This window comes from Apteryx rowi, unplaced genomic scaffold (genome assembly GCF_003343035.1).
Source record: "Apteryx rowi isolate R43461 unplaced genomic scaffold, aptRow1 scaffold_345, whole genome shotgun sequence".
Taxonomy (NCBI): Eukaryota; Metazoa; Chordata; class Aves; order Apterygiformes; family Apterygidae; genus Apteryx; species Apteryx rowi.
Window position 1 is genome coordinate 153,881 of NW_020449919.1, and position 14,162 is coordinate 168,042.

The window sequence follows — 14,162 nt, forward strand, 5'->3', positions numbered from 1 at the left end:
AAATCATGGAAATTAAATAGTAATAAAACTGTTGTTAGCTTTGTATAATGAATTTTATCTAGTATTTAAATGGCAATTATTTCCAGAAACTTGGCAATTGTAGCTGTGCAAATGATGAAATTGATTCCAGTCACAGCCCATCTTTCTTTGGAAAGGAAATACCAGTAGTGTTTGAAAAATGGATTATTAAGAACCTTGCTTCACTTAAGGTGGCTCATATGTTGTATTTGCTAACGCAGCATCTTGCTGGAAGAAAATAAGTGCAGCTTTTCCCTAGCCCAGATTATTTTCCCCACAAATCTTTGGAGCAGGAAATAAAAAACAGCTAATGGCTTGTGGGGCATGTGGAATTAGTTTAAGCAAAGCCGAACCCTGATCCTTCTGACCGCCTCCTCTTTCCTGTGCTGTTTTGTCTATGCCTTCTAGAATATGTCAACAAATTTCTTTAAGCTCAGAAGGTGCAGGGGGGGCTGGAAATAATGATTCTTTCTCTGTCTATTTTTCTCTTTTTTCCCCTCTCTCCCCCCTTTTTTTTTTTTTTTTTTTGAAGAGAATGATTTAAAACATGTATTTTCAAAAAAAGGTACAAGTTTGTCTTGTAAAATATTTGTAAAGAAAAATAGCTTCAGGACCTCTTAAAGTAATCCCTGTTGAGTTCTGGAGATGTCACAAAGGGTACTGTTTTTGTTACATTGATATAATTCTTTTCTCACACAATTTAATTATACATCAAGATAGTTTTACAGGGACGACAAATCTATGAATCTAAACTGAAGAGACGAAAATTGCGTGTACTACAAAAGCAGAAAAATATCTGTGATTTCTGTATGGCTTACAGTTGCTCACTACTAATGTATTAAAAAACAGATTATTTTCATGTTTGCCCAGTGCTGGAAGTATGTGTTTTACATGAGTGGATAGAGCCCCTCTCTTTCCTGATGATTTTGTAGTAGTATGAATAGTTAAACATAAATGAAACACACTGGATGTATACGGTACCACCTAAGAAGTTGTATACTGTAGGATGATAATGCTATTATTGCCAAAGCTTCAAGAATGAAATAAATATTAAGAAATAACTTTAAAAGTGACTCAGTGATGCTATACAACATTGGATATAGTTGGTTTCAGTGGCTGGGGTTGCGGTCTTCAAAAACAAAAACATTTTTTGGAGATATAAATAATTATTAATCTTAGCTGAGAACATAAGATCTTTTATGTTCCCTGAGAAACTGTGAATATTTTGCTATCCCTGAAGTGCTTGGTTTTTAAAATTACACCAAGTTACTGGAAGCAGCTTCTCTCTCCCTCTCTCTCTCTCTCTCTCTCTGTGTGTGTCTTTCCTCTGTCAATTGTTTATTTATAGCCAATCTGTCTTTTCTAGCAGCTAAATGCTTTTAACATCTTCAGAAGAAATCTTGACAATATAGTTGCAGAACCAGTTGCAGAATACTTTTGGATGATTAAATGATATTTTCCTTACCCAAGCTGGTTTATAAAGAAAGCAAAAATGATAATAAAATACATGAACCAATATTCTGTCTGCTAATAAAGTATTGAACATCAGGACAAAAAAAGAGGAATGAAGTGCAACATAAGCCAATTTCTTAGGTGTGGGCTTTTGGGGTCAATTACGGAGATTATTGCAGTATGTGGTTTGCAATAGCAAAACATTAAACTTTTTTTTTTTTATCAAATATTTTGCTGCTCTTTGCTAATCTTGGATTATTTTTCTTTCTGTTTCTAATTTTGAGAAAACACCAACCAAATTCAAACTAGGCAGGATAACATGGCACCAATCCATTAGAAATGTTGAGTATAAACTTCTGACTTGCATGTAATCTGAGAAAAACTGAGAGAAATTGTCTTTTTTTTCTGTGTTGATGCCTGATTTTAAACCCGCCGAACACAGCATTTCTTTGAGAGCGCTGTTGGCTATGTGTGGATTTGATGCTACAGACTGATTGGGTTAGGAGACGAATAGAAAGCTTTGGGGAAAAGGGAAAACACTGCCAGAGTGGGACAGGGCCCAGCAGAGGCGTGGTCTGTGCAGTGCCTGCATGTCCCTGGCGAGTATGGTCTTGGTTTCCTCTGTTCCTCTGATGGACACTTCTTCCAGGAGGCCAACTCAGCTGGAGCTGGCAAAAAGGAGGAGAAAATTTACTTGTAGTAAATCTATCAAAGACCCCTGTAAAGGTCTAAATGAGGGTGATTCCTACTTTTCAAGGCCAACTGGTCACTCGATTTCTGAAAAACACTTTTTAAAATTGAACAAAGCATCCTGATATTTAACAGAAATGAAATTATGGTTAGACTTTTGCATTACCATAAATTGATGGCTTTGTGAATAAAAGTCCAATAGCATGCAGAAACCTGGATAAATAAGGAGATAATGAAACGCCCTCATACAATGCCACCTTTCCTGCATCTTTCAATTTTTCTGTGGCTGGCATTTATAAGCTTCGAGAACCGCAGACTGTACTAAGCATATTGTAACGAAGTTGGAGTTGCATCTCACATATATTTCATGCATGCTGCCACTTGAATATTAACGAGAAAAAAAAAAAGCACGAGAGTGCGTGTTCATTGGCCAAGTCGAATGGTGGAATAGAATGATTATAGAGGACAGGGGTACGTCTGACAACTTAAACATATTTAGCAGCTTGTCTGCGGCTGAGTGATGCACTCAGGTTTGTCTGGGGCGAGTGCCACCTGCTGTGCTGTGGGTGTACAAGGGGTGGCCTAATGCTGCGCTACTAACGGGTGATAGAATAACAGAGGCATGTGGGGCGCACTAACAGACTGGCGGTGCTGCTGTGTGCGTAATGGATACCCTAAACAATGTATAAAATAGTGGCGTGAGTACAATATGAACAGCTAAATACGAATCTATCTTTTCTAAGCTAAATGGCATACCTCTGATAATCCAGGCTGAGCAGAAGAGCAGCACACCTTCGTATCATGCTGAGATGAGTGCATTTGGCATTTCCTGTTTCATCCTAACCTTTGGGCCCAACGGAGGCTGGCAGAGTAGGGGAGGTGGAAATCTCAAATAGAGGTGTAGCAAGCAAAGGGAATCTTGCCCATAGGAGCTGAAGTGTTTCTGGTTTCTTACCCTCAGTGCTTCTAGAGGTGCATTTATCTTCTTGGTGCCTACCTCAGCTCAAGAAAGGGCATTCTGAAAAATGGCTGCTCTTGTATCTTTTGACTCATCCCTTGAAAGTGTGCACAACATACGCAGTTGGCACCTTCAACATGATTATAAACCAGAGCTGAATTATGGAAATGCGTATTTAGAAACTAATGTAATGACAAATAAAATTGTGTGGTGCTAAATATATATGCTAAGCTATATTTATTTTCAATATGCACTGTGTAAAGGACAAGAAAATAATATCTGAATGCCAGTTTTTATTAATGACTTTTAGATATACCTATAATGTGCAATTTTGAAACTTAACTGATAGATACATAGCATATTTGCTATGATCAGAAATTTTTTTACCCAATTACTATTTTTTTCTTTAGGACAGTGAGAAAAAAGGATTTATGAATAAACTTTATGCCATCCAGGAGGTGTGCGTCAGTGTCCAGAATGTCCTTGATGAAGTGGCTTCCTTTGGAGAAAGGATAAAGAAGTAAGTGCTGACACACTGGTGCTGGTTAGCTCTCTGATACTGTTCATATTTTTTCCAAGCTGAGGTGCAAAGTGTTAGATGACTCTTTTTTTTTTTTTTTTTTTTTTTTTGGCAAGGGACTCCAATTTTGGATGATTCACTGCTAAAGCTCATCATTATTTACTTTGCTTTATGCAGACACTGAGTTTTGTGAAAATCCTGTCATATTAATTTTGGAATTTAGAAATAGAGTAATCGGGGGGGAAAAAAAGTCAGAACTGAGGCTTTGAAGTAAAAAAGTTGACAATCCTGTGAGGCATAGCAGTAATTATTTAAAAGTAATAATAAAAAATGCAAAGTTTTGGTAAAGGAAATAAGCAGAGTTGCATAGGGGTTTCAGATTTTAAGGATATATGTACATTCTGTTGTCAGAAATGCTTTATTCATGTAAGTTAACATAACTTTTCCTCATAGATTATATATAATATATAATGCCTAATACATGGTATATATGAATTACCAAAAAAGTTTAAACCTTAAACAAGAGAGGTTATGAGCTTTACAGTATATATGAGGAAGCATCTATGAGACCTAGGACAGGAAGTTTGGTGTATTTTTGGCATGGTCAGTGAACAATAATTTAAAGTTTATTATTTGAGATCAGAAGGGTTCCAGAAAGACACTCTCAGCTGAGAAACAGGGCCAGAATTTGCTTGGCTTTCTGCCAACCGAAAGCCGAGTGCAAAACCTCTCAAGATGAGAAGTTGGGAGCAGTGAATTCGCAACCTCCTTTCCTCTGCGGCGGAAAGGGAAGGCAAAAAGGTGACCTGGGAGCCATCCTGAGTTAGAATGGCTTCACAAGAGTCTTTGCTATAAAGTTTCTTTTGAGGCACTTGAAGGAAAGTTAAAGCAGTGTGTTCCCGCTTGTTTCAACTATTATCTATAAACATAAGGCAACTGTCTTTTCCACCGCTCGGTGCTATGTATGGTGAACTGCTATTCCATATTTATGGGTTTGTAGGCCGTGCTAAAGGTATGGCCCCAAAATAAATATTTACTGTTGGTAGTGAATTTTAAGAAATTTATACATTGGCTAGAGGTCAACCTACAGGAAATATCAGGATAATCTCTCAACCTATTTTGCCTTTTTTGTTTGTTTTTTGTTTTTTAATCTGTCAGCAATGAAAAGCACATCAGAATCAGGATAAAGAGAAGGTTGCCATTTATGCATTTAAGGACAAAGGCCCTAATAGGAAAACCTGGGAAAATGTTCCCATGGGGACACTTCCAAACAGGCCTTATTCACAGCAGCAGAGGCAGGCATAAGCACACTATAGTGCGTGAGTTTTCAAAACAAGCAAGACGAGCCTCTCTGTGAACCAACTCTTTTATCAACAGGCTGTTCATGGAAGTCTTCTTGATGATTAAGTTCCTTTAATTGTGCCTTTTGAAAGTAGAGTTTATTCTATTATATACAAGAGAAGAGTGATACAATTTTCTAAACAAAGTGAGATTGAATCTTCCTATAAATCTCTGTAATTTGTTCCTAAAACTATAATGGGAAACCTGTACTGAATGCTGTGCTAACACAGCGCAGAAGGAGGTTTGCTAAGTGAGGAGCCAGTGTTCCCACACATGGCGTGTCTGTGATCCATTGCACAAAGCCGAGTCACAGGAACATGAGCAGACCCTCAACCTTCTGTTCAGCCCAAATGCACACAGAAGAAGGGAAAAGAGCAGGTGTCCCCTGAGGAGAAAGGGAGTGATCCTACACCAAGTGACACTAACATAATGTTCACTCTGGAGGCATGTCAAAATTACCAGGGAGAAAAAAAGACAAATAAATACAGGAAGCCAGAGCTCATTATGAAAAATATGGCCAGCAATTCAGATAATTGCAATTATTCAGCCAGAGAAGCCAAAATAATTTAACCAATGTGATTGGGTATGTAGCTAATGATAATACCTTAAGAGGTATCATCAGGCTATTCAGAGCCAAACCCACATTTTCCTTTTGGATAAATGTCATGCAACACCTTTGGCATGGTAGTGCCTTTATGGAATAATCCCATTTAACCAAGATCCCTTTAACCAGAGTTCCCATGGGATATACATAAATTGGCCATCTGACCTTTTTGTCTTCCCTGCATGCAGAGGTTTGGGGAACCACAGTGTAGCTGCTTCAAGACTCATTAGCTTGCGCTTCCTCTTTGCCCATACCTCAACCTTTGCAAAATGAGGTGATCAGCAGATTTTTATAACACTGTAGAATTTGGGACCCTTATTAACAACATTTTAATCTGGGACCTTGCTGGAAAGCCAATGCCTTGAAACTCTGATGGGATCCCAGAAGTTCTCTTTTCCTTTATCCATGAAGACATAATCTTTATTTATTTTAATTTCATCTAGAATGATGCAGTTTTTCTTCCCTTTATCTGTAATGTACTTGATGTTATGCCACTCCCTCCTTTTGTCCCTTCCCTCCTTTTTCTTCTTCTTTCTTCTGCCACCCAAAGTGTGGGTTGTTTTTTAATTTTGTCCTCCAACATTTTCCCCTCTCTTCAGGAGTGATTGATCTGTCCCCTTCTTTTCCCTAACTCCCTTCTTGTCAGGATGAGTTTCCAGGTTTGGATACACACACACAGTTGCCTTTTGCTGCTTGTACCCCCTGTGATAAGCACCCCTTTCTTGCTGGGGAGTGCAAAACCAAAAGGAAGGTCTCTGTTCAGCCTTTAGCTGCTTGCTCTGTGCTGCAGGTAGAGCAGGGAGGATATCAAGCAGAAACCCTTAGAAGGGCTGTTCTAACCACAACATCCTACCTGTACCTGGCTGGGGGGAAAATGGATTGAAGATGGAGACCTGGGTTGCCCATACAAGTAAATTTGGAGAGAAAGGAAATGTATATGTTTTGTCTGACACTGAAATTGTGGGGAGGCACTGAAACACCAAGACGCCAAGTAGTGCTTCCTAGGATGATCTGCACAGCTGGGCCGGGGAGAGGTGCCAGTCAGTGGGCGAGTGGGTGAAACAAAGGCCTGTTTTCATTCTCCCCTGGGAATGCGTTCAAACCCAAGTTCTCCCTGGTATTCAGCATCTGTATATTCACGCATGATTTCAGTTGGTTCTCCCTGGTGAAGACTGGTAGTTCCACCCTTTCACAGAGCTGTAGCCTGCCTGCCCAATTATTTGTTCCTTTATTGGTTCTTTTGGGTGACCAGTGTTCTGACTTATATTAATTTTTCACTTAGTACATTCAACTGGACTGTCCCATTCTTAAGCTGGCTGGCAATTGTCGCTCTCTCTGTGTTCACAATCATCCTGTATTTCATTCCACTGAGATACATTGTCCTTGTCTGGGGTAAGTAAAGCCTTTTTTAACTGTCTGTGCCACTTAGAAAAAAATGTTTTTTAAGGGATGAGTTATATTGTCAGTACTTTTCTGTATTTATGGTCATGAAGCTGCTCCATGATGGAAACAGACAGGTTAGTTAAAGATCGCAACTATGTAAAGATTTAAACTCACCTGCAAAATGCATTTTTCTTGGCTGGCATTCTAGACTTCATCATACTATAAACATGGAGCCATGAGGATTCTTCATATATCAAAGTGTAGCTTTGTCTAGATATTACTCTGATTTATTCTCACCACTTATACACAAACAGAGGCATTTCGATCTATATAGCGCATTTAGAACAATACGCCTTTTTTACTGCAGTACTTTATCTTTTGAACGTGTATGTAAACATAGCAACAAGAAACCTGTTTAAAGGGTCACCTTTAGTCTGACAAAAAGGTATATGTAGTATTTGGCCAGTTGATAACGAGCACAATTTGGGGGAGCTGGGGGGAGTGGAGTCGGGTGTGTGTTGTGACTAAGCTAAGTTTTTACCAGTTATCCTTATATTTATTCCTTACACTGAGTTTAAAATGCTACTGTCAGCACATCTGTTGTAAATAATGCTCCAAGTTTTCATTTGTTCATTTTTAATACAGTTCTACATCACTAGCAGCTGTACACTTATTCAGTAGTGTAAACCTGTGAAGAGAACTGTCTCAGTTAAATCTGTGGCTAGATTTTCTTTCTGAAGACAAGAATAATAATCATTTCTTTGAAAAACCTTTGAATGTCAGAGACAACATAAATTCATTGAACTGACTCTGGACAACGTGTTTTTTAGATATAACTCAGTATTAGTAATGTTCTTACAGAGTCTTTACAAATAAATGTAACACAATATACAAAATGGGGAAAGAATAATAAGGAGAATTTGGCCAAAAAAGTAAATCTATAGAACTAAAGAAGCAAGTGTATGGGCTTAGTGCCTTTTCTTGTCTCATTTATTTGCCATGTACCCTTTATCCCTAGGGTGCAACACAACCTCTTAGACTGTTCCCAAAATTGCATTCTTCTTCTCATACACAACATGGTAGACCTTTTGTTTTACTGAAGTTTAACCTTCTTGGTCTATGTCCTTTTTCTAGTGGTTTTTGCACAGACTTGGCATCTTGGACATTTGGCTTCATACATCTTGGTTTCATGCAAGAACTTGAGCTTATAATACCTTTCCAAGACCCTCAAAACTATAGAATCAGCACTGTTATTTGAAAGGTTATATTAAAAGACACTTAGCCCTACAATATTAGACTTCCACAAAAGTGTAAGTTCAAGTCTCTGTTTCAGGTAGGGCAGAGCCTGTTTTCCTAAACTCCAGTCCACACCTCCCAGACCATGGATAAATAGAATAATCACTAAGTATTTTAGATGCATCTTGCACATGCTCATGCCCATGCACTCTCTCATGTGTGCTCTCTTTTTATTTCCCCCCTCACAAGCTACCTAGCTAGTTGTTGATATGACTTTAAGTGCCTTCGTTCATAAGAGGGTCCATCTCCACATTGTTCTCCTGCACTTCAGTTTAGGTGACTTCTTGCTCAGCTGGTGTCTAGGGATCCCTTCTTTAGATACCTATTTCTCTTTCTGTGTTGTGTTGGGAGACGGGAGACGTACTGCATAGGTGAGGTTCCACCATCAGTGTAATCCAAACCTCCTTAGGAATGAAGCGCGTTAACACATAGTACAATGCTGTGTGTAGCTTTGAGCCGCTCTCCCTTCAGCCTAGGAAATTGCCTTGAAAATGTAACATTCCAAACACATACATACCTGTTTTCTCCATTATCTTATGTTACTAGCCTCCCTAGTGTATATTCATTTCTTTATCCCGTTCATGTATCCTGGATTTGAAAGCAAATGATCTCTGTTGTTTGACTTTCATCTGTAGGAAACTTTGAGCTGTTCTCTAGCTGTGTCTGCCCATTTAGCTCTTTGGGAGGGTAGATGGTTTTTTATGAAAATTCCTCCATGCTATGGCTGGTCTTATGTAAAGCTGTCTTTCTTCTGTACATCCATAGGGTCTGCTTCTTTCAGCCTGCTGTTGCAACAGACTCTTGGTTCTTTTTCTCCCAACCCTGTTTCTCCCTGGGTAGACTATTGGTCCTTGAACTTATATTGCATTGGCCACAGTGGAGTAGGAAAAACCTCTGCACTCTAATCTCATTTGCCACAGTGCAGAGTCCTGGTAACTGCTATAGCTATATGTAGAAAGCAGAATCGAGAAAATAATTTTGGTCTGAAAAATGTCAAGCTTTTAGAAAAGACCTAATCCCCTTGTCATCTTTTACTTCTCCTGTAGTCTCCCCTGTCATCAGTTCTGCTGTTCTCTTCTCTTGAACCCTGACCTTGATTTATTCTCACATTTATTTTCATGTGGTAACTGGTTCCCTTCTTTTTGAGGAGGAAGGGATAAGGTGAGACCATATCAACTCTTCTTGAATTCACCAATGGCTGGACTGGTGGCCATGCTCAGTAAACAGTGTGGTAGATATTTTGTTTCTTAGTAACTTGATGATGTAAAGAATCTTCTTAAGTGTGTTTGGACCTCAAATATTGTTTCTCGATACTCATTGTTTAATCACTGGATCAAAGGATTGTAGCCATCTCCTGTCCTCACAGAACAGCTRAGAATCATTCTCTGGGAGACCAGGGGTGTTATCAAGACTGCTGAAGCTTCATGTCCTTTCTACAACTTTCTGAAGGCCTAGGCACCAAAGACTTTTTGGAACATAAACTGAATTATCTCATCTCTGTCACAGGCTTGATAAATTACACAGAACAGCAGCTACATATTTTCAAATGTTGTGCCAGCTTTGTCCTGTTCATGTGAGAATCTGAGTGATATGTAGCATTCCTGGTCATGTTTTAGACCTGTGTTCCCATAGTACACACTAGGTTTTGTCATGAAAAGTATACGAGTCTGAGCTGGTGTGTAATGATATGAAAACAAGTATAATTTAAAAATCCTTTCTTAGCTTAATTGGGGGGGGGGGGGATTTTCTTGGTGTTTTTAAACACTGTCAATTAGAATTATAAGACTATGATGTCTATAGGAGATATCTTGGCCCTTCTCTGCTTTGCAGTTGGATCATCTGTATCTGTCATTCCCTGACAGAGGTTTGTATAATCTTTTCTTAAAGCCTTCACAGACTTCACAACTTTCCAAGTGCTTCACCATCTTTAGCATTAGAAAGATTTCCTTGTATCTAAACTGAATCTTCCATCCTGCAATTAAACCCATTATTACTTGTCTTATCCACCACACAGATGGAGTACACATTGTTCCTTTCCTTTTTGCAACCTCTGCGTGTTTAAAGACTTATCAAGCCAGTACAAGTTTGGTTTTCCAAAAAAAAAAAACACTTTCTTTTCTAAACATAGTCCAAAGTCAGTGTGTTTTAAAAATACTATTAGAGGTGTTTGAATATGTCACTAAAACGTTTGCATTTTGAAGCAGAGGAAACCACACCAGCAGTGTGACTTTTAGAGACTGAGTTTACAGTTCATTCATTCATTAATTCAATGCTAATATCAGACTTTGAAATGGATCCTAAAATCTTTCTCAAAACTTTGTCAAAAATAYGTATTTTAATAAGATGATGATAGTAACATTTGAACTCTCACTTTTGCAGGCATCAATAAATTTACAAAGAAGCTTCGAAGTCCATATGCAATTGATAACAATGAGCTACTTGATTTTCTGTCCAGAGTTCCATCAGATGTACAAGTGGTGTGTATACTTTTAAAGTGTCCGTACAGTTGTTAGTTTAATATATGGCATCATGATTTTCTGATTTTTTTAAATTAATTTCAAAGCAGTTATTTTGATTTGACTTTAGATTCTTTGGCACAAAGAAATTAAAACTCCAGCTGGGGATATTCCATGAAACTTAAGGAGTCTGTTATACTTTTTGCCAGTACGGAATTAGTTACTGCCACAGTTAGGCCTTTTGAGGGTCTTTTGGGGCAATCAGTAAAAAGGTAGCTATTTGGGAGATGGTAGTGGGTGCTGGGATTTGTATTAGCCAGCCTCCAGGGACCATGTGAGTATCATTGGAATAAGGCACTGCCAGGGTTTCTTGTCGGAAGTGCTCTGCCTGAGCCCATTAGGACGTGCAGAGAGGAGATAGGAAGGTTGGATAATGAAAGGAAGGACCTGCACTTGTGCAGAGCCGGTGGCAGGCTGCTTTGCCCGGTGTCTTGGGGCAGCGCTCTGAAAGTTAGGGTGCTTGAACCCTTTTTTTTTTTTTCCAAAGTGAGAATCTTTGTTTTGATCACAGTTCACCTGTGATCACAAACCCTTTTAAAAATAAGCAGGCTATGAATTATAAGCTTTTATACTGCAGGACACAATCTCATGTGAAGGTGTAAGCATTAAGATATGTCATGCACATAGATCACCTCCAGTATCACAAAAATGATGTACTTTCCATATTTCTAGGTGATGGTTTCAGTTCAGAGCTGGCATAAATAAGAGGTACACGTGCACATACCCAGTCTGAATCTGATCCCTCTGTGGAAGGCCTGTGAAAATAAATGTATTTTTAAGGAATAGATTGCAAAGAATATTCATCCAACTCTTTAAAGTGGATACTGTTTATTTTCTGTTACATCTCATGAAAAAAAAAAGTCTTCTAAAAAGTTTATATCAGCACGCTTTTATTTCTTGGCAGGACTCTGCTAATGCTTTTTTCTGTTCTTACTCTAGATCTATCATTCTGTTCTTGCATCACAGCTGCAGATCCCATCTAGCTTGCAGGACAAGTTTTCTTTTTTTTTCCCTTTTTTCTTTTTTCTTTTTTTCCTTTTTTCTTTTTTTTCTTTTTTTTCTTTTTTTTCTTTTGCCTTGGGAAAAAATATAGAAATCTTTCTTTCCTTTTTTTTTTCCTAGCAAGTGGCCACCTGACCAGTTTCTCTCTGAACGTTGTGTTTAAACAGGTGCAATATCATGAACTGAAACAAGATCCCAGTCACAGCCCAAGTAAGAGGAAGAAAAACAATCCTGGCTAGCCAACTTCATGTACTGAAGAGACTAGTATCTGCTGGGGGAAGATAAAAGTAAAAGCCTACAGCCTAAGCAGCATTTCCTTTCTTTAAGCTTTTTATTTATTTTGCCTTTTTATTTAATGGAGAGATTCTGTAAATATTGTATAAAGGCATTTCTCATTGAATATATACTTAGACTGTAAAGACATATTTGATGAAGGTTTCAAGTAGGGCTTTGCTGTTGGAAAGCCTAGTTAGAAATGGCATAACACATTAAGGGAATCTGTGTAAAATGGTAAATATGTACTGCTACTTGATGGTCAAAGACACCTTAAATATTCAAATCATGCCGATTAAATCTGCAAAAGATGTAAATTTAAATCTGACTCAAAAAATCAGTCGGGTTTTATCTGTGAACATTAATATTTTTATCCAGTAAGTCACCATTACAATTTTCTATGTTTTATACATTTCAACAGAAATACAATGTAGTGGAACCTACTGCACTCAAGTTTTAGCAGATTTTTTGAACTCTAGACCCTGATATTAACTCCTGGTGCAATGTATTCCTGTGCAGTAGGGCTGCTTTTAAGCTAATGAACACACCAAATGCAAATCTCTTACTGGAGCTCCCAAAAGAAGTTCCTGATGTTTTAATCATTCCATTATAAGACTTAAAAATCTCTTTTTCTCTCAAAATACTGCCAGGTTTGTAATTGATTGCCTATCTGATTTTTTTTATATGTACCAGTAATCTTAATTTGTACTACATAGTTTAGTGAATGAGTCCATAGTTCTGCTGTAATGGAAGTACTATCAAACTAACTCCATATTGCTTTGCGTGTCAGGCTATCTACACATTTTGTGCACATAACTATTTTAATACAGAAATCTTGCAGAAAATATTTTTGCTTTCAAATCACAAGATCATATTAACATGCTTATGATGTAACACTTTACCTGTTACTAATGTGAAATATAGTGTAGAGGAAAAATGCAGTTGTGGTAAAACTGATATACCAGGTTTATTTCCTTAGCTAATAATGTAATCAGTTCTTCTGATACAATTGTGCCCTACTGCATGGAAACTGCATTATTTTATAGGTTAAATGGAACATACAGAACAAACGTTTACATTTCAAATGTTTTAATGGCCACTGCATAGTGACTACTTAAGGATATATTCCAATATTTCTGCATGTAGAGTTCCTCACCCAACTGCCCACATAGTGAGCAGAGAATTCATTCCTAAGGGACTAACTGTGCACAGCTCTTAGTCATAGCTCCCAGTGACGTCAAAGGGAATTTTTGCCCAAGAGAGAACTGCAGGACTATCCCCTCAAAGAAAAGATTTCTCCTGTTGTTCTCCCTGGGGTACCTTTCATTTGTTGCAATTGCTGAGAAAGTTATATTGCACTAGTCTAACAATACTTTTTGAAAAGATTATTTAGAAATACTTTGCAGGAAGATGTATACATACTTAACTAAAGAATTACTCGTTGGCTGCATTGCTCATGAAAGATCATTATGAATTTGTTTATTTTACAGATACATTGATAACTAGTTTCTTATGTTACAATTATTTTGATCTTTTTGTTTGTACGTCTGAAAGAATGCCAATCCAATTAATGTTCTGTAGAAAGTCTTAGACCTAAATATTTTTTTGTTAGATCATGATTTTCCAGGAATTTATTTGCAGAGGTTACATACTCACCTTTTCACTGTATGTTGCCTGAAGAGCAACGTAAAATTGATGAAGTCAGAATCACAGATGAGCCTTTTTTGTTTTTAAAAAAAACTTTCAGTTTGACAATGTGTGAATATTTGTTCTCAGTTGTCAATTTTGCAAAGTCCTTCTGATATATTGCAAGCCTTGTACCTTCTCAATATTATCCATTGTTCTGTGTATAACTTCCTGTTGTGGTTTTTTTTTTCTGTACTAAGTTTCAAATGTTTAGTTTGGTAAAGTCTTCAGTTATATACATTTATTGCATTAAACACAGTTTTAAGCATCTCTGTACATTAGGTATTAGGCAGCTTTTTTCTTTGAAGTCCTACACTATCATTTTCCCACAAGTGGTATGGAGGGCAAGTGAATGAAAACATTGTATTTCTGTGTGCAGCATTTCAGTATTTTAATCCCCAAACATGTAAGTGGAGGGGGTAA

The 14,162-nt window shown here is 37.7% G+C and overlaps 1 protein-coding gene across 1 annotated transcript in view; it reads left to right on the forward strand.

The window, feature by feature from the left end:
* Positions 1-14,162, forward strand: part of MCTP1 (multiple C2 and transmembrane domain containing 1) — a 167,585-nt gene extending 153,423 nt beyond the window's left edge. The window contains exons 16-19 of the mRNA XM_026072645.1: positions 3,529-3,638; positions 6,866-6,975; positions 10,642-10,739; positions 11,948-14,162. Coding sequence (XP_025928430.1) covers positions 3,529-3,638; positions 6,866-6,975; positions 10,642-10,739; positions 11,948-12,019 — 390 coding nt within the window. The 3' untranslated portion in view covers positions 12,020-14,162. The remainder of the gene's footprint in view (positions 1-3,528; positions 3,639-6,865; positions 6,976-10,641; positions 10,740-11,947) is intronic.